Here is a 21,463-nt window from a genome sequence, read left to right as displayed (position 1 = left end):
TCTCCTGAGGAATCGCTTACTACATTTGCATAATACAGAATATCTTTCACTGGGAATCGCAGATAGTTCCGTACGAAAAGTTCACGATCTTTTGTCTGAGGCAAATAAGAGTAAAAAATTCAATATACGACGATAACTGCCATCAGACTGCCACAGTTGCTCCTGTAGTGGCCATTTGTAACCAATAATTGGCCTGTTATTTGTCGACCTACATTACCATGATATCAGTCTACCAGAGACCGTGCTCCTGCGCTGTATGGACGTCAGTGGCGCAACGACTGCCGTCGAAATGTAAATAAGGTGGAAGATTTTTCTTTAGTCTCGCAACGTCAATAGCCCGTTACCGCGCTTCAAGAAGATGATATCCTCAGTCCCAGCTAAAATTGCTGATTCTCATCTCTACAGCCAGAGTGGTGACAGTCTTAGAAAAATGGTGCGCCTAGCTACATACACTCCTGGAAATTGAAATAAGAACACCGTGAATTCATCGTCCTAGGAAGGGAAAACTTTATTGACACATTCCTGGGGTCAGATACATCACATGATCACACTGACAGAACCACAGGCACATAGACACAGGCAACAGAGCATGCACAATGTCGGCACTAGTACAGTGTATATCCACCTTTCGCAGCAATGCAGGCTGCTATTCTCCCATGGAGACGATCGTAGAGATGCTGGATGTAGTCCTGCGGAATGGCTTGCCATGCCATTTCCACCTGGCGCCTCAGTTGGACCAGCGTTCGTGCTGGACGTGCAGACCGCGTGAGACGACGCTTCATCCAGTCCCAAACATGCTCAATGAGGGACAGATCCGGAGATTTTGATGGCCAGGGTAGTTGACTTACACCTTCTAGAGCACGTTGGGTGGCACGGGATACATGCGGACGTGCATTGTCCTGTTGGAACAGCAAGTTCCCTTGCCGGTCTAGGAATGGTAGAGCGATGGGTCCGATGACGGTTTGGATGTACCGTGCACTATTCAGTGTGCCCTCGACGATCACCAGAGGTGTACGGCCAGTGTAGGAGATCGCTCCCCACACCATAATGCCGGGTGTTGGCCCTGTGTGCCTCGGTCGTATGCAGTCCTGATTGTGGCGCTCACCTGCACGGCGCCAAACACGCATACGACCATCATTGGCACCAAGGCAGAAGCGACTCTCACGACACGTCTCCATTCGTCCCTCCATTGACGCCTGTCGCGTCACCACTGGAGGCGGGCTGCACGATGTTGGGGCGTGAGCGGAAGATGGCGTAACGGTGTGCGGGATCGTAGCCCAGCTTCATGGAGACGGTTGCGAATGGTCCTCGCCGATACCCCAGGAGCAACAGTGTCCCTAATTTGCTGGGAAGTGGCGGTGCGGTCCCCTACGGCACTGCGTAGCATCCTACGGTCTTGGCGTGCATCCGTGCGGCGCTGCGGTCCGGTCCCAGGTCGACGGGCACGTGCACCTTCCGCCGACCACTGGCGACAACATCGATGTACTGTGGAGACCTCACGCCCCACGTGTTGAGGAGCAATTCGGCGGTACGTCCACCCGGCCTCCCGCATGCCCACTATACGCCCTCGCTCAAAGTCAGTCAACTGCATATACGGATACGGTTCACGTCCACGCAGTCGCGGCATGCTACCAGTGTTAAAGACTGCGATGGAGCTCCGTATGCCACGGCAAACTGGCTGACACTGACGGCGGCGGTGCACAAATGCTGCGCAGCTAGCGCCATTCGACGGCCAACACCGCGGTTCCTGGTGTGTCCGCTGTGCCGTGCGTGTGATCATTGCTTGTACAGCCCTCTCGCAGTGTCCGGAGCAAGTATGGTGGGTCTGACACACCGGTGTCAATGTGTTCTTTTTTCCATTTCCAGGAGAGTATTACGAGTTTTCATTAAAAAATGGAGGCGATGTTCGGTTATCGCAGATTGTTTTCTTCGTGTCTACATTTGTAACGTTCCTTTAGCGGTCTCTAAAGCGTTACAAAGAGGTAGACTTGGAGTGCCTGGCACGAAAAGTCAAGTATTAAAAGCTGGTGCTAGGAATGAAGGGGAACTTAACAAACTGAGAGGGTATTTGATGTTATTTCGTTGAGTACAAAATCGAGTGAATTTTGCAAAGAACTTAGCAGTATGAGGCCGCTTACCAATATGACACTGCACCCTCTCTGGCCTGGATGCATGTACTTTTGGGGTTGGGAACGTTACCATAAAGCCGTTGTATTCTCCCCTAAGATAAACCGGGCCACAACTGATACACCTGGTACTTGATATACTGGATACTGGTATTAGTACGTAGTTGACGTCCAAGCTAGTCCCGCACATGTTTTTACCAGGGACAGATCTGGTGATGTTACTTGCTACAGAAGTAGCATCAGCCAAGCAGCTCAGAGAAATACTTGTCACGCCTGGAGAAGCATTGCCGTCTTGAAAAATGGCACCATTGTACTGTCACAAGGGAGGAAACATAAGAACACAGGACGTCCGTGACCGAGCGAAGTGGCGCAGTGGCTGGCACACTGGACTCGCATTCGGGAGGACGACGGTTCAATCCCATGTCCGGCCATCCTGATTTAGGTTTTCCGTGATTTTCCTAAATCGCTACAGGCAAATGCCGGTATGGTTCCTTCGAAAGGGCACTTCCTTTCCTAATCCGATGAGACCGATGACCTCGCTGTCGGGTCCCCTCCCCAAAACAATTCAACCCAACCAATCCAGGACGTCCGTGACGTACCGTGCTAACGTTGTCTCATCCGAGTAAGTGATGTATCCGCGTCCATCACAGTGATCATTCAACATCTTAGGCTGGTCTCGTCCTTATATACCCTACCAGCGCTAGTAACAACAGTCAACAAGAATAGCATTAACACGCTCTGACGTCTGGCTTTCATTTAATGGTCATTCTTGGATACCAGGCGCTGGTGTAGATGCAGTTTCCTTCACGACCTGTTATTTGCTGCAGACATAAGAATAATAAATATGAGGACAAAAGTAAACAAGAGTACTGTGAAAGTTTGCAGAACAGTAAATAACTCAGTTCACGAGTTATTTGCACTCAGTGCTGACAGTAAAATAAACGGATAAATTCAACAGCAGAAGTAAAGAAAATATTTTTGTGGAGCACTCAAAGTACCTTCTAAATGAAATGAAACGTATCTTGATTGCAATATAAATTGTTTTTTCCTTTATTGCACAAATGGTACCTCTCATGCCAGTAGAGTTGTCAGCACTTAGTCATTTCACAGACCGAGAGAGGTGGCACAGCGTTACGACGATGATTCAAGCCAGCGTCCTGCCATTCTGATTCAGGTTTTCAGTGATTTCCCTAAATAGCTTCAGGCGAATGCCGGGATGGGTCCTTTGAAAGAGCACGGCCGATTTCCTCCTCCCCCCCCCCTCCAATACGGGCATGTGCTCCGTCTCTAATGATCTCTTTGCGACGGGACGTTAAACAATAATCTCCTCCTCCTCCCCCACATTTCACAGAGAACTGCATCTCTAATCATTTGGTGTACGTATACGAATTTACTTTGACATGCGACCATGTCTTCTACGTGCTTCACTTCTTTGTCAGACCGTGTAGTTGCTTCCCCAATCTCAAAGAATATTATATATTGCAGGAACTTACATGCCAATGCCGTTCGTAAGCTGGTTTACCATCCTTTTAATCTCTTTGGATGGTTAGTAAATAGATCTTATGCCACGTGTCCTGGGACCTCGTAATTATTCTACTGTAGGCAATTCCACGGAAGTAAGATAGTGAGCGGATCTTCTCGTGATTGTTGAATATCTTTGCCCTTTGATCCTTGGAGAGCATTAACTGGACGTCACTATATTCACGGTCACTCCTTCGGAACACGGGCTTCGCGTGATTTAAATTGGAATCCGAAAGGACCTCGTCATTAGCAGCACTCTATATCAGCGTATTTAGAACCGCTCTTATCTGGGTTTGGCGGTGGAATATCAGAATTCTTAGAAGTAAGTGTGCTCTCCATATACAGAATATAGCACATGTGAATTACTCCCTTCTAAAAATATTGGTTTTCCTTGCCTTTTCGTCTCGAAAATAGACTGAATGTTAGAGTGTATGTGATTTATATAGAGGAACTGGTGAAGAACTTCTACATGATGTGTCTAGTTCATAAACATGTTGACCACTTAACAGAAGAATGATGAAACCAGTTTGAAGCCCGTCCCTTTAAATATTCCTGAAAAAGGTTTGAGCACTACTGGAGGTAGTAGAGAACTCACAGCCGTCAGTCACTTCAAAAACTTTTCCGTCATACAAAGAGCAGGCGGTCTCAACGAAAGTAAGGAAAACCTATAATCTCAGAAAAAAGTGGGTTGTAATAGGTTGTAATATTTCCAGCGTTTCTTCCTGAAGGACTTTTGTAAACAGTGATAAAATGTGCATGCTCATCAATATATTGTTCAGGGCAACTCTGAATTGCTTTATTGGGTCAACTAACACGCATTAGTTTTTAAAGCAACCTTTACAGCGGTAAACAATGCCAGACATTAATATTTGAATGTTGGTCTTCGTAAGGTCCCCTTTCTGTGCAGCGACCGTGGAATATAAAATTATAAAGAATGTAGCAACCAGTCGCGGAAACATAATTTATTTATCTTGTTGCAAATCGATAGAACTCTATCATGACAGAAATCTGCCAAGGATAGTACTTCTGCTTATGGCATGCATCGGCTAGAAAAATTCACCAATGATGACTGGTATCAGTCGAAATCTATTAGCAACAAGATAAATAAATTATGTTTCCACGACTGGTTGCTACATTCTTTATAATTTCAGACATTAATTTGGTTAGACATTTGACTGACATCTAAATGAGACAACCAGCTGCCAACGCTAACCCCTTATTTATGGGTGTGAGGCAAGTCGTACACTTCGGCAGTCCCATGAGCCGGGCTGTAAGATATTTCGCATAGTAATCAAGGCGTTTTAAGATAGCGCTGTTAATCCTCCACCTCAATTTCCTCTCCAGACCCAAAATCTCCTGAACAGCTAGCAGAAGACTATGGCAGAATGACACAACTATACCAGACATGAAAATATTGGCTGCCTACTTCACTTCGATCCAGATCACTCAGCTTTACTGATAAGATGACGTACGTACTGCGGTCAGATAGGATGCGCTACCATCGCTCGCTCCTTTGCCTCGCAGACACAAGGAACAGACAATACGACCGAACTGTGGTGTGATGATTACATAGCCAAGTATGCTCAAGCTCTCCGGCACGCTATGCTGCGATGTACACACGTTCTCCGAAAAGAACGTCATGTGAGGTTTAAACAGCTGCTGCTACACTGCTCTAACTGTCAGGTCAACCAGAAATGTCCAAAAACGTTCTCGCCATACGAACTGCAATATATTGATATCATACAGACAGGGCGGAGAATAAAGATCACCTTCCACAGTTCTGAAAAACACATTGTCACTGAAAATTACAGAGATGGTTGTAATATCCTGAAAATCATGACATGAAACAAGTACTCGTTTGTGACACCGTATGGTCAGCGTAAGTGTCTGGGGTCTTATACGTACCAGTTTGTAGTGTGATCTCTCTCTCTCTCTCTCTCTCTCTCTCTCTCTCTCTCTCTCTCTCTCTCTCTCTCTGTGTGTGTGTGTGTGTGTGTGTGTGTGTGTGTGTGTATGTGTGTGTGTGTGTGTGTGTGTGTGTGTGTGCATGCGCGCGCGCGCGCCCAGTGTCATGTTATAGTTGTTGATGTGTAACAGATAGATAGTGTGACGAGACGATTAAATGAGGTAGCGGCACATAGTAAGGAATCCAATCTCAGCGGTCTCAGAGGTTGAAACCCCGCTATACTTGTAAGGTTCTTTTATTATCACACGACCGATTTCTGACTCTGTGTGTGTGTGTGTGTGTGTGTGTGTGTGTGTGTGTGTGTGTGTGTGTGTGTGTGACGTTATAATTGTAGATGTGTAACAGACGAAAGGGTTAAATTAAGAAGTGGCACATAATAAGAAATCCAACCTTAACGGTCTCAGAGGTTGAAAATACCGCTATAGTTGTAATGTTCTTTTATTATTTATCACACGACCGGTTTCAGGCTCTTACACGCCCATCTTCAGGTGACGTAACTTGGTGCTGCTACCCCAAAGCGCCGCGGTGGATGTGCACAAGACGCAGTGTGTACCGTGATTTGTCATTCCATAGAACGTCTTTCCACTCTTCAATCGTCCAATGTTTACGCTCCTTACGACAATCGAGGCGTCATATGGCAATACCGGCGTGATGTGTGGCTTATGAGCAGCCGCTCGACCGTGAAATTCAAGTTTTCTCATCTCCCGCCTAACTGTCGTAGTACTTTCAGTGGATTCGAATGCAGTTTGGAATTCCTGTGTGATTATCTGGATAGATGTCTGCCTATTACACATTACGACGCTCTTCAACTACTGATAGGCAGCTGAGGTCGGCCTGTACGCTTTTGAGCTGTCCCTTCACGTGTCCTCTTCACTATCACATTGGAAACAGCGGACCTAGGGATTTTTAGGAGTGTGGAATTCTCGCGTATATACGTTTGACAAAAGTGAGACCCAATCAGCTGTCCACGTTCGAAGTCCGTGATTTCCGCGAAGCGCCTTATTCTGCCCTCTCACGATGTCTAATGGCTACTGTGGTCGCTGATGCGGGGTACCTGGCAGCTGGTGGCAGCACAATGCACCTAATATGAAAAAGGTATGTTTTTGATGGGTTTACGGATACTTTTGATCACATTGTGTACGTTTTCAGTTAATGTGCGGGTGGAATGTAAACTCGTGCACGAGATATTCCGCTACGAACATTTTTGACTTGTGAAATGGGCGTATTTTGAAACTGAAAAATGGCAGAGAGACCTCCCGTGCAGGTATGAAGCACCTGTCATCAGATGTTGCGCAGATCAATAAGCAGATACTTGTTCTCGCAGCTACTTGTCCTCCATTCGTACGTGCTCGCATCATGCTGACACATCCGAGGAATGGATAAAACGTTTATCCGGCGTCGGAACCTCTCAGGAGTAGGCGTGCAGATTGGGAACTACGTGCGACAAAGGGCGAGACTCAATTGGCAAGCGCGGAGCATTCATCGGCGCTGACAATGGCAGATGAGCGTGCGTCTCGTATCGACCTGTACTCTAGTCGATTCGAGGCAGATCGTCGCTCGCGGCCGTCCGCCCGTGGACAAAACTGTGACGCAATCGACGTATCTTTCAGCTGCCCGCATGTTGCTAGTTTCACAGCAGTTTGGGCCGAAAGTGATATTTCAGCAAATGTAGCATGCAAAGCGAGCGTAAATTCTGTTACACTGAAACGTTCCTTTCGCACCGTGGGGTCGCGGAAAGTCACTCTCGCTGCACCGGCGAAAATACATATGATCAACAGTTTCCTAACACCTGTTGGTGGGCATTAATATGAGGTGTGTCCACACTTCGCCTTTATGACGGCTTAAACTGTGCTGGGAACACTGTCAATGAGGTGTCTGAAAGGCTCGAGGAATGGCGGCCAATTCTTCCTCAAGAGCCGAAATCAGAAGGGTTAGTGATATTGAACACTATGGTCTGTAGCATAGTCGACGTTCTAGCTCATCCCAAAGGTGTTCCATTACGTTCAGGGGACTATGGGCAGGACACAGTATTTCACGTTTGTTGTTGTCTACGAAACCTGGCCTCGCATATGCTGTTCTATCACAGGATGTACTGTCTACTGATACTTACAGTTACCGTCTTCGAACTGTTTTCTCCACTGTTAGGAGAATCAAGGCTGCAAAATATGTTCATATAATTCTACATTTAGCGTTTTCTTAAGCGCCATAACCACGAAAAACAATCCCATATCGCATACCATAACACCACTTCCTTGGTACTTCACTTTTAGCACTACACGTGACAGCAGGTAACTTTCTCTAGCTATGCGACAACTCCAAAACATTCCATCGAAATGCGTGATTCATCACTCCAAATCACACACTGGCATTCACACACTGTCCACTGGCGTTGCTTTTTGCCCCACCTCAAGGGCCACTGAGCACTAGCTATAGAAATGTCACATTATGAGCTTGACCTTTCTACGTCATTCCTATTAGCTGCGTACACAGAGTCATCCAGGAGGATTCCTTGTCATGAGATTTTTGACCCCAATATCCGTAGCGCTTGACGATTCATCTACGTCTGTATATTAGGTAGTGGTCTAGCTATGATAGTTGCTTCGCATTCCTACTTCAGAGTCACATCACCACAAACCGACTTGGACAGCTTTAGTGGTCTCGAAATGTCCTGATGGCTTAGTTACTTAGGTGACATCCAGCGTCTGGTTCACGTTGCAAGTCAGCGAGCTCTTCTGGTCCACCCATTCTGCTGTCAATTCTTCTTTATTGTAGCACAGTATTGAGGTGGAGTGGGGTTTGGGCTGGATTTTGTGTAAGCGTCTACGATGGCATTCATTGAACACTGTAGATACCAGCACACAAACAGAATGACATCAGCAGAATTACTAGTAGTTAATAAGAAATCAACAGAGACAGTTTCTATGTAAAGTTGGTTCTAGTACAATAACAAATAAGAAACTGGTACAAGCAAACGTAATATGTACAGCTCAAGTCTGATTCACCCCCTGTGACACACGAACCAAGAACAACAGAACAGAAATCACAGTCTTCACAGTTTCAGTCTGCAGCACTTTCTAAACTGTCATCGATCATAGTAGAGTGTAATAAATGTATAAGAGGACAACATGAGCTACCTCTACTGCCAAGAGCCTCTACCAATTACTCCCTGCTGCTACAGACAATAGAACTATATCAGGCTCCTAGTCTACAAAAGACAAACATCAACATAAAATTCAGAAAATTCGCAGCTATGTACAATCACTGAACATGTCTTCAACTTTATTACAAAACGTAATACGTAACTGTTTCTCGTGTTTGGTTTAATACATGCGCAGCGACAAAATTAGAACACATTACAGGAACAGAGTCTTGCAATCTCATGGTCACGCTGTACAATTTCACAGCTCCTATCGAATACTTCATATTGAACTGCATACACCAGCCATTGACAGCCATCACTGTGATCAGTATTGACGTACAGTAACGTGAGCCTTACGTAATGACAGCTGCCCACCGATTACTGTGTAAAAATGCAGACCTGATCGTTCTCTGCGCAGTACAACGACAACAAATCTCCATTGTTCCCCTTCTTTGGCTACGGTTTCAGAGTTCTCTGACCGCCGGGAAAAGGTAAAGTCTCCCCTCCAAGGAGGCAATGTCCACCACAGTTTGACCATGTCCCGTGCAGACCTTTAGGCCTGTCTCGTGGCGCCACATATTGCAGACCAGAACTTCCATCCCAGTTGCTTTCTATTTTTCAGATCACGAGAGCAAAGCGGGCTGTATAGAACTTTGCTTATTTCCGCCTAATATCCGTGTTGGATAGGGTTTGTGCGAGGCGATTCTCAACCGCGAATAACAGGGAGGATGTTTCCATTTCCAATATTCGCCTAGCAACAAAGGGAAACCTCTCGAATACTTTCTGTCGGAATCGGGGAATAGGTTCCATTAAACTCTTAATGCTTTCTAAAATTAACAAACTTTATTAACATTCTGCGGCTTCATTCCTCATGTCTGTATACTTATTTCTTAACATAATCGACCTAGCGACGAACACATTTCTCCAAAGAGATACCAGTTCGTTGATACAGTCATTGTAGACTGACTTTGTTGACAGAGCCATAGCCCCACCTCTGCTTGCCCCACTTCATCACTATCAAAGCGATATTCCTCAAAGGTATTCTCTACGATTTGGAAACAGATGCAAATCACGTGGGGCCAAATCGCGACTATATCGTGGATGATTGATAACAGTAAACCCGAGGAGAGGATTGTTGCAGATGTCGCAGTGCTCTTGTGTGGTCTGGCATCATCATGCAGACGCAGAAGATGGTCCATATGTAGACGAACGCTTCGATTTCGAAACTCGATTATAGTACACTGCTTCTCACGTAACGACATAGTTAGATTACACACCGCCGTGTTACGCGCGACAATTCAGAGCCCTCCAACGGCAGAGGGCTGCAACTTGCGTCACCGAAGCGTGAAAGTCGACCGAGTTATATGCATGAAGTGTAATATCTCATCTGATTTTCAGACCAGAATACAAAATTCGGAGCCATCGAATTTCAGCACACTTTCGTATTAATGGGAAAATTTAGCTTAGCCTGCCAGTCAACAATGAGTGTGAATGTGTGTTGTATGTGTGCGGGTGAGTGTCAGTGTGCAAGTTTCGTATTTTGGTTGCTAGTTGCTGTAATTTTCTTTCCTTTTTTTATAGCTTCTGTTTTATACCCGTAATAATCGTGTTTGTTACTATAGAACAAACGATATCTGATTCCCATCTCATAAGAGCGGTTTGAATTGTTGTAGAATTTCTTTTGGGCCAAATACGATTGGAATGGGGCAGAGAGAATTTCAAGTGGAAGATGTGGGACGTGCTTTTCAGTCCAGCATTCACCTGAAAAACTCCGTCAAAAACCAAGGACAAACTCATGGAAACTACAGTGATTGGTCCTATTTTATTACTGTTTAAATTTCTACCATCCGTAACTGAAAGATTGGAAGCATCAATAGAATCATGTCATGCATTGTTTGTGCCGGTCACAGCTCGTATTGTGCGGTCATAATAGCCACTTGTGGAAAAGACTTCCAGATTCTCTGCCACATTGTGTGTCCCCCGATACTCCTTCACTTTGTGTTACGCGAGGGCCACAGCAGGGACGGTACAAGTTCGCTTAGATATCCTCGTCCAAATGTGGCTTGCTGACATCAGCGTCTCGTTTAGTGCTGAGAAAGACCGCACTCGCCTTGTAGTCCGTGAAAACACTATTTCAGACAAGCAGCTCATGTCAAATATGCCACAGTTCTTCATGCTAGAGGAGAGGTGGCGTTTGTGGGTGATACATTGCCTTCATTTTTGAGATCACACATATATAAAACGACAGTCTCTAATTTCGTCTATAACTCACGTTAAATAGTGAACCTCGATTTAAAATGGTACCTTGGCTGGAGTCGTCTCCGCAACTGAAATTAACGAAGCTTCATTTTCATGGAAAAACAATGATGTCCTTCCCTAATCGTTGACTATTGCCAAAAGACTACAAGCTGAGCAGTTCGTCGCTGGCAGATATTCCAGTCAGGCAGTGAAGGATCCACTGCATTTAGAAAAAAAAAAATAGTGAGCTTAGAAAGTATGTGTCAGTATGTCGTCCGCGAGTGGGGATTGCGAATCGTAATAGCTTCGGAGGGAAACGCGTGCCGGCGGGCTTGAGCCTTGGGTCTGCGGCTACTGACGGCCCGGTGCTCGCAGCTCGGCGTCAGCGGCTCACCAGTATGCGGCGGCGCTCGCCCCCGGACCAGAAGCGCCGCCCCCGCGACCGCCCCCGCCGCCGCCACCTCTGCCCCCGACACCGCCCCCGCCTTCTTCAGCTCCAGCGGCCGTCCCTGAGCCGCTGCTGACACTCTTCCGCGGCCACGGTGAGTACTCCGTCTACCCGCTGCTGCAGCCGCTCTCGCACGAGGCATTTAGCGTGTCGCAAGATCTTGTGGCGTTTGTGCCTTATTGAAAGTCACCATTTTGTTTAATGCAGGGTTACGCGCGTGGCTATTGCAGTGCTGCTAAATCAATAGGCTTGTTTGCATAATGTACACCGACAGGTGGCCAGTACACTTCGTAACGGACCGGAACACATACACTATCTGATCATAATTACCAGAGACTCGTGTGCAATACATAATTGACCACTAGATCACGCGCAAGGTGGACCTCCGAGTATAAAAGGTGACGGTGAGTAATGTGTTGACAGTTGACATCACGGGGGCGAAACTCGAATAGGGCTCCTAGTTAGCGCGCCCTTAGTTCGCTGCCACACCACTAGGAGCCCCATTAGTTTATCAGTCCATCATCTCGTTTTCTTATTGGTTGAGTTCTAGTATTCCATGTTTGTTTGTCCCATAGATAACAGAAGTTGGTTTCATCAGTGTGTTCCTCTGATTACGACTTCTCGTGTGTACAGAACTCTCTGAACTGCGTTGTGAATATGTTACTCGTATCCTGAATCGTTCTTTTCGAATATGTAATATTAAGTGGTGTAAATAAGCCCAAATTTATTTTCGTTTCGTATGAAACAGAAGCAGATTTCGTTGCATGGTGTCCTGCTTACTTATGTGTGTGTGTTACTACGACGAATCTGAGTGTGAGCTTCTCAGTGCATGGAAAGTATATGTCTCGTACTCTACGTCTTTTGTCAGGGATTTTTTCTGCCTCGTGATGGCTGGGCGTTGTGTGTTGTCCTTAGGTTAGTTACGTTTAAGTATTTCTAGGGGACTGATGACCATAGATGTTAAGTCCCATAGTGCTCAGAGCCATTTGAAGCCACCTACGTCTTTTTTTTTGCCCGCTTTGCGTACTTTTTCACGTTTAAAGGAAAACTCCAAGTTAGCAGGTTTTGACAGTAGTGGTATTCAACTTAATTATGTCTTGCCACGAAATGAGTATTTTATTCTGCTTTGAATGGTGTTGCTTCTTGCCACTGAGTGTCATTCATTTCACAATAGTTTGTAGTGTATGGATGTAGATGAGTAGATCTTATGCTTTGTAGTCTTGGTGACTAGAGAATTCTTCCTTGCAAATGCTAAAATTGCGGCGGTAGTTACTCAAATGTTTTCACGTGTTATTAAAAGATACTACAAACAGTACATTTTAGAAGAAGTCAATGAAAATTTCGATACCATCCATTAAATTCCAGAGTACGAAAAACGGATAGTAACACAACGTAGAATACGAGCAATAAGCTTACAGTACATTTTAATCGAGCAGTTCACATGCGGATTCGTAAGCAGTTACAAATAGACTTGGGTCCAAAGAATACTATATGATGAAACCAGTTTCTATTTAACATAAAATAAAAACAAGTATGGAATCATTCCACCCCCCCCCCTCCCCTCCCCACCCGATATTACCGATGAGAGCAGAAATTAAGAGCAACATATTTACATTGCAATTCAAAAAGTGCAATACGCATAAGTGATACCCGCTTCCCTGCCGCACTCGCGACTGGTGCGTGGGAAGAATGATTGTCGGTAAGCCCCTATATCAGCTCCAAATTCTCTAATTTTCTCTTAGTGTTCATTTCGCGAGACGTACGTGGAAGGAAGTAATACGTTGTCTGACTCCTCCGGGGAAGTGCTCACTCGATATTTCAGTAGCAAACTTCTCCATGATACACAACGCCTCTCTTGTAACGTATGCTACTGGAGTTCGTTGACCATCTCTGTAACGATGTGGCGTGGACTAAACGATCCCTTAGCTAAATGCGCCGTTCCTGGTTGGATATTCTCTATGTCTTCTACCTCATTAAGATCCCGGATAGATGAACAATACTAAAGAATCTTTGAAACAAGCGCCTTGTATTCTACTTCCTTTTGGATGAGTAACATTTCCTTAAGATTCTTGCTCTGAATCTCAGTCTGGCGTCTACTTTTTCTACTATTCGCTTTATGTAGTCATTCTGCTTAAGGTCACTCAAGATGATTCATGATGACAAAAGATTTGGAGTGTAAACAGCTCTTTGTACGAAGCCCGTTGTAATGCTGCCCAAGCAAAAATATTTAACGACCTAGGGTGGGAGAACAGCTAGCCATGCTTGCCTAAAAGTAGCAGAGTCTGACACAATGTGAGCCGAAGTGCTCAGCTCCGCTTTCAATTTTGTATCTACTGTTTAATATGAAACTGCTTTCCAAACGAAATACATACAGGCAAAAGTTAGCGTCCCACAATCTCATCTGGAAAGATTAATCACTTTTCAAACTCGCAGTTGATAAAATTACATTAAAATACAAAGTAGTGTCGGAGGACCTTCCGGCACCCGTTAGTCCGAATTAGTCTGAGAACAATACCACTCACGAAATAACTTGGTCCTCGGTATTCGAAAGCAGCAGATGTGCAAGTCTCGAAGTAGTAGATGTAGATGTCACTATACCGGTAGTACTGCATGACATTGCTCAGACGTTGCATATCAGAGGCTTATGGTAGGGATGGCGAATGGTCTACTTCAGTTTATATGATGAATTTTAGGAAAGCATAGTCCATTTGTAAAGGTGACCGCATGTAGGACGCGAGTGCAACGTATTCTGGAGTGCTTCTAGAATGTTTGGGATCCGTACCAGGTCGGACTGAGTTCTAGGCGCGCAGTCCGGAACCGTGCGACTGCTACGGTCGCAGGTTCGAATCCTGCCTCGGGCATGGATGTGTGTGATGTCCTTAGGTTAGTTAGGTTTAAGTAGTTCTAAGTTCTAGGGGACTGATGACCACAGCAGTTGAGTCCCATAGTGCTCAGAGCCATTTGAACCAGGTCGGACTGAAAGAAGACATCGAAGCAATTAGATGCAAGCTGCTAGATTTGTTACCGGTTGGTTCCATCCGCCAGCTAGTGTTATTGATACGCTTAGGGAGCTGAAGTGGAAATCCCTCCAGGGATTCATTTCGAATAACACTGCTGAGAAAGTTTAGAGAACCGTCATTTGAAGCTGACTGCAGAACGATCCTACTGCCGCCATCACAAATCTCCCGCAGGGACCACGAAGATAAGATACAAGAAATTTTTTATCGTAGGGAGGCATGTAGACTGTCGTTTTTCCCTCGCTGTATCTGCGAGAGGAGCAGGAAAGGAAATGACTAGTTGTGGTACAGGGTACCCTCCGCCACGCACCGTACGGTGGCTTGCGGAGTATTTACGTAGATGTAGATCAGTTGCCAGGCTGCACTGGCGTTGAATTTCCTGTCAACGAACAATCCGAGACATAGCTTTTTAAAGCAAATAATGATAACGTAAGATATTGAACATGCAGAGTGAAGCAAAATGCCTCGTACTTGTGGTGTGACAATCTCAGCAAGTTAAGGGATAGGCACGTAAAAGCACAGTACAACAGCAGCATTGTAGAACGATAACGCACACACCTTACACCATCGCTACGTGTAACCTGAAAGAGGGAGAGCTTGATTTGGTGGGAAAATACGTTAGATAGGGGAGATTTTCGCACAGAGAGAAGTAATATGGATAACTTTAAACATTAATTATTAATAAAATAAATCATTAGAAAAATATGTCAACTACACTGAAAGCTTTATTCAAATTAATGTTCGAATCGCCAATATATTTTTAATAACAATGCCTTTCAGGAACTAAACAACAGAAAACTGTTAATATTAAGGGAGGTGTATCCGCTTCGCTGCCACATGAGGACCTATCTGTCGTCAGCTGGATGCTCTCTGACGTAAGGAAGTATACTGTAGTAACGTGCATCTCTTAGAAGTGTAAAAGTTTGCTCGCGAAACTTTTGATATTGTACAAAGTGACTGAAAGATGATACTAGCCGTGATAGTAGTAGTGCTCGGAAATGCAGTTAAACATTGTGAATGTTCAATTATAGATCTTGCTGACCCTTATGCGACACTAACTTTACTACATCTTTATCTAATTTGTAATTCCCTTATTTAAAACTGATTGTCAACAAAATAGACTGGCAGCCTTCATTAAATTAGCTGACGCGTTCGAATTCTTCTCGGAACAGCCGGCCTAAGTGGCCGAGCGGTTCTAGGCGCTACAGTCTGGAACCGCGCGACCGCTACGGTCGCAGATTCGAATCGTGCCTCGTGCATGGATGTGTATGATGTGCTTGGGTTAGTTAGGTTTACGTAGTTCTACGTTCTAGAGGACTGATGACCTCTGAAGTTACGTCCCATAATACTCAGAGCCATTTGAACCACTTTTCTCGGATTACTAGTGACAATCTCACTCGCCATACTTACTGCAAGTGTTCAGTTTTTAAAGACCGGTGACTGCGAGTTATGAATGTAGTAAATATAAAAGACAATGCCTCTGAACTGAAGCTATTCCACTGATCCTGCCTTATACCTGTAAGACGTTTCTTCGAACCTCTTTCTTGTTACGAAATATTTCAGTGGTAATTAGTCTGCGTGACAGGTGTTACGTCATCCCGTAGGAGAAGTATACAGTTCCAAACAAGGAAGTCATATTGATTATGTATCTCGGTACTGAAAAGAAAATGTCATGGACACAGTGAAGTACCGGTCTCTTAACATAGCCTTAGATTCATTGGTAGCTATTGGTAATTTGAAATAAACATATAGGTCAGTTGTTTCGCATTATGTATTAAAATACTGCGTTAAAAATGCTGTAAACCGTATCGTTATCATGTTATAGGTATAAATGTCAGACACAGTGTAAGAAAATCCTCTGGTTGTACGTGAAGCAATTTCCTTATACTGCATCTTCCGCGCCAGAGCGACGTCTGTAACACGCGCTCGTTTGCCGCGGGGATCAGCTCTCGGTCCTTTCTCAGACACCCTTTGTGTTTCTTCCCTCTACGCCGCCATAAGTTCGCCCGCGACCGGAGTCGCGCCACCCTTTCTGCTGCTTCGCCTTCTGCGCTGGCTGAAGCTGAGGGGTTGGCACAGGGGCACGCCTTTGTCATGTCGTGGTTTCCCATCCAGCACCCTCCAAAGATCACTACCAACTTCCACTAACGATACACATGCTTCAGCGCTGGCCCACAGTCAGTTCTAAAATTGAGTAAGGCTACATCTGTGTCATACTGGTTATACACTTCGGGTACACAGAAAAAGTTATCAGTACTCTTTCGATATCAAGTGTCATTAGTGGTAACGCTGTATATATCAAGATTGGTGCTACCTCTCTCAAAGTATCGCTGTTTGTGCTGAAACCAGTGTTGGTAATAAACTATTCAGCTTATTGTTATGCTTGCTTCGTATGTCTCGTGTAGAAGTTACGACAATAAGTTTAGACACATTAGGGTGCGTACACAGGCATAGTCGTTTGTTCCTCGCTCCATTGGCGAGTAAACAGGATACTTGTAAACAGGTCTGTGCACTGCACAGTGGGCATGGAGTGTATGCGCAGCTGTAGACATGGATTGACATCTTGGGTTGTCGGGTGTTCTGCCGGATATCGGCGCCGTACTTGCACGATATTTCGGTCACGAGCTACGTGACCGAAATATCGTGCAAACACGACGCTGATATCCGGCAGAACACCCGACAACCCAAGATGTCATTTGCTCGCCAGGAAAGCCTGAAGTGTAAACATAGATTACGTGCACAAAAAAACAACAAAAAGTAACCTGCTGTCCTTGTGTCACCTCCAGATGTGTTTCCCAAGTACACACTCAGCCGCTGTTTTCGATATTAATGTGATCAGAAAATAACCCTAGTTCTTGTTAGGTTACTTGTGCGACTGGGGCATTTGATATATCATTTACGTCTCCAGATGTAGGGTAATACCAGTCCCCCCTCTCCCTCTCTCTCCATTTCTTTCTCTCTCTGTCTTTAACTATTGTCGTAACTAGGAATTTCAGGCTACGTTTGTTTTTTCACAATATTTTTCGTGTGAGATTTTTGGAACATATTGGTTGCACAGGTACTTTGCAGGTCTTGAAAGAAAGTAACACTGCACAACACTACTACCGAGGAGCGCCGGCCTCTGTTGCCGAGTGGTTCTAGGCGCTTCAGCCCGGAACCGCGCGGCTGCTATGGTCGCAGGTACGAATCCTGCCTCGGGCATGGATGTATGTGATTTCCTTAGGTTAGTTAGGTTTAAGTAGTTCTAAGTTCTATGGGACATGACCATAGCTGTTTGAACCATTTACTACCGAGGACATTAGATTGCAACTGGCTGTAACGGATGACGTGAGGTGACGCTGATGGACATATGCACTTTAGGCACACGTTGACAAATTCAACTTGCATTCATCTCCAATCTTCATAAGATGCCCATTCTCACAGCAGGCAGCGCAAGGTGGCCGGTTCATTTTTGACTCACAGTACGTTCATGGCTCATGGCTTAGATAGCAACTGACAATGATCTTTTAACTAACGGTTGAAGATGTCAAGACAGACTGTATTGCGCGGGACAAAGGTTCATACATCCAATAAAACTAATAAAAACTTCTACAGCTATCGTGACGATAAATTTCACACGTATAACTGACAAGTTCACAGAAAATTTTAGAGTACTGTTACATAGAGTATGAATATACGTGTCTATAGTAATTTCCATTGTTGTTTGTAGATGTACGATTGCACCTTACACGTTGGCATCCTGTGAGCACCACAACTGCGCTTTGTGTATCTTCAGTTTGACAGGGACCTCTGTTCTCTCTTACGCAACAAAATGGAAGTCAGTAAGACTCAATACGAGCTTAGAAAGTGATTCAATGCGAGTTTTATTCCCCTGTGGTCTCAGTTCCACTATTAGGAGATAGTCTGACTTGTTGTTAGCTTACAATGTAATATATGCCTGACCACGCTTCAAGTGCGTTGCTATGAGGACAGGCCATCGACCACAAAATTGTGCCTTTGAGAAGATTATCTCTGAAACAACCATGAACGTTACAATATGTCCTGGAGCATGTGAGCCAGTTTGTAAATCAACACGTTGCTTGTAATTGTTTTGATGTGATTATTAAAGAACTGATACAGTGTTTAAATGGACAGTAGAGAGTCAGGCTTATGGTAGTGATCTTGAAGGAAACAAATAAAATAAGGTTTTTATCATAAGAGACGGGTCAAAAGGTAGTGCAAGGTGGGGAAGGAAAAATGACCAGAGTCCTTTTCACAGGGCCCATTCTAGCATACGCCTGAAACCGTTTAGTGAAACCATGGGACACGTAAACGGGAATGGCCGCACAGGTATTCGAACCCAGTTCCTTTCGAATACGCGTCCAGTGCCTCAGCTGATGCGCCGTCTTCCCCAGCACAGCTGCTGAGTCACATGAAGCAAGAATAAGAGTCTCTCTAACATTTTTCCCAATCGATCCATCATTCCTGCTCGCTGTTTCTTCCATCAATTTTTAAACTGGAGTTGGACCGGTCGGACAGAACTGTCGATATATTTGACAGTTTTATAGCTTCGCAATGCGGACCTACAATTCCTCTCCCACAACATGATGGTGTCTACGTGGGAATTCTGATGTGAAAAATTAATGGGCGATATTGTGCAACTCAGAAACTGCGGGTGCTGCGGTGATAAGTACGTATATTGCTACAAGATTTTAAGACAGTTCACTGTTTCGTTTGGAAGGTCATAGAAGAAACACCTGAGACAGAGAAAGCTATGCAACAGTAACCATTGCAACTACCTCCTCGAAGCAACAAGAACACTTCGGAAAGCAAACAAGTAACTGTGTAATACCAACATAGCGAGTTTACATAAAGGTCCAGCTACTAAATTTTATTATTTACATGGTTTCCTGTCACAGTTACATACATATTCCTTCATCGTGACTGGTTTCGAAAGCGTCCGTTCATTTTTGACCCATTGTCTGCAGCATTGTCATATGATCGGAATATAATTCCAGTGCAATATATTAAATACATGAAATGTATTTGCAGTCGCGACTACGAACAACCGGTAGCTCTATAAGGGTTTGACGGCAAGGAAAGTATTTAATGGGCCACAACCTGTGCTCGTACACAAATTATGTAATTCCCCTATAACGGAGGACATTTTAATTGAAAGTTGGTGGCAGGTATCGGTGGATCTCCATACATATCCGAATGAACGTTGCATCGTTCTTAACAAGACAGGCACTGCAGTATCACAAATATCATTGATTGAAGTTTTGGTGTGTTCTCACAGTATACATTCGAACTGTCTATCCTTGGAGCACTCCACTACCATAGGAAACACGAGGTCAACAACATTTGCTAGCTTAACTTAGTGTATGGAAGTCAGTAGTGCCAATAAAGACAGTTCGAATTTATACTGTAAGAACAAAATAGAACTTACATAAATTACATTGACGTTATTTAAGAGTTACATGATTAAGACTCGGTTAGTGCTTCGAAAATTATCAGACTCGGTCAAAACTAGTCAGCAGGTATGTGACGTTATTGGAATGGAAATGAAGCCCCCTGCTTCTTAACAGATCGTATGGGAATGGTGCGGGAGACACACACCACCCTGCTAGGCAAGGTCCTAATGGAGGTGCTGGCCGGTGTGGCCAAGCGGTTCTAGGCGCTTCGCCTGGAACCGCGGGACCGCTACGGTCGCAGGTTTGAATCCTGTCTCGGGCATGGACGTGTGTGATGTCCTTAGGTTAGTTAGCTTTAAGTAGTTCTAAGTTCTAGGGGACTGATGACGTTAGATGTTAAGTCCCATAGTACTCAGAGTCATTTGAACCTAATGGAGGTGGTTTGCCGTTGCCTTCCTTCCACCGTGATGGGGTGAATCATGATGATGAAGACGACACATCACCACCCAGTCATCTAGGGGCAGGTGAAAATCCCTGGCCCCGCCGAGAATCAAACCAGGAACCACGTGCTCAGGAAGCGAGAACGCTACCGCGAGACCACGAGCTGCGGACGCGAAGTTATTAGAAGTAATATAACTCCCCGCTGATGAGCATAGAATACTGTTAACCCAAATTACAAGCACCTGTCGGTAAGGACTGAAGGAGGCTCGTTCTATGTATATTGTCTGTTACCCTTGAAAACACTATGAACATTAGATTTCGTAAGAGACATTAATCAATATGATATGGTAATAGGTTGAATAATGTAATCTTTTTAAAAAAGAAGTTTATTAGCCAAGATCGTTATACCATTAGTTTCTGCAAGTTAAACTGCAATTTTCAGATCATTTGTATCGATACTATTTGTCTGTATATGTGTTTTTAGCGACCTGGATAAATTAAATTCTCTAGTACGAAGATAACATAATTCAAATTCAGAGATCGTTCGCCTGCTAACAGCATCAGGTAACCATGTTCATATGCTCCTTTTAATTTTTTTTTTTGGCCTACGGTGTTGTTGCGTTACACAATCATCACTTTTATCCGTCTTTTAGATAAGGCGCTTAAGTGAAGTAGTTACAGATATTACTCGAAACTGGGTGTATCAATTTGTTATTCGAAAACATAACATGGTGCAAATTATACGTTAAATTGTTCCAGGCAATAAGGCAACAAAAGGTGAATTATTTACACTAATACTTGAACTTCAGTTTACACCCTTTTTGTTCTTTCATCACATTTACAGTTCTCGTAGTTTTATTTCTTATATCCATATCAATATTCGATTTTACAGCGTGTCAGTTTTGCGTTATACACACTAGAATTTGCATTTTGTCCTCGAAACTCATAGTCTGCTTTTAAGTATTTACGAAAGAGACTGCGGAAGAATCAAAATTATAAAATATTCTGTCCACTTTCATTAAAGCGGACAAAATGTAAAAGTTCATTAGGGTTAACCACTTTAAAATCACTCTTTGACACTAAACACAATCTTTTTGTGAGCTATTTCGTTCAAAATGGTTCAAATGGCTCTGAGAACTATGGGACTTTACATCTGAGGTCATCAGTCCCAGCT

At 44.4% G+C, this 21,463-nt stretch overlaps 1 protein-coding gene across 1 annotated transcript in view; it reads left to right on the top strand.

Annotated features, from left to right (window-relative positions):
- LOC126355370 (uncharacterized) overlaps positions 1-11,526 on the top strand; it is a 44,347-nt gene extending 32,821 nt beyond the window's left edge. The window contains exon 2 of the mRNA XM_050005664.1: positions 11,366-11,526. Coding sequence (XP_049861621.1) covers positions 11,366-11,514 — 149 coding nt within the window. The 3' untranslated portion in view covers positions 11,515-11,526. The remainder of the gene's footprint in view (positions 1-11,365) is intronic.
- The last annotated feature ends 9,937 nt before the right edge of the window (positions 11,527-21,463 follow it).

This window comes from Schistocerca gregaria, chromosome 3 (genome assembly GCF_023897955.1).
Source record: "Schistocerca gregaria isolate iqSchGreg1 chromosome 3, iqSchGreg1.2, whole genome shotgun sequence".
In the NCBI taxonomy this organism is placed as follows: Eukaryota; Metazoa; Arthropoda; class Insecta; order Orthoptera; family Acrididae; genus Schistocerca; species Schistocerca gregaria.
The sequence above is the reverse complement of the archived record's forward strand: the minus strand, read 5'-3'. Positions and strand labels throughout refer to the sequence as shown.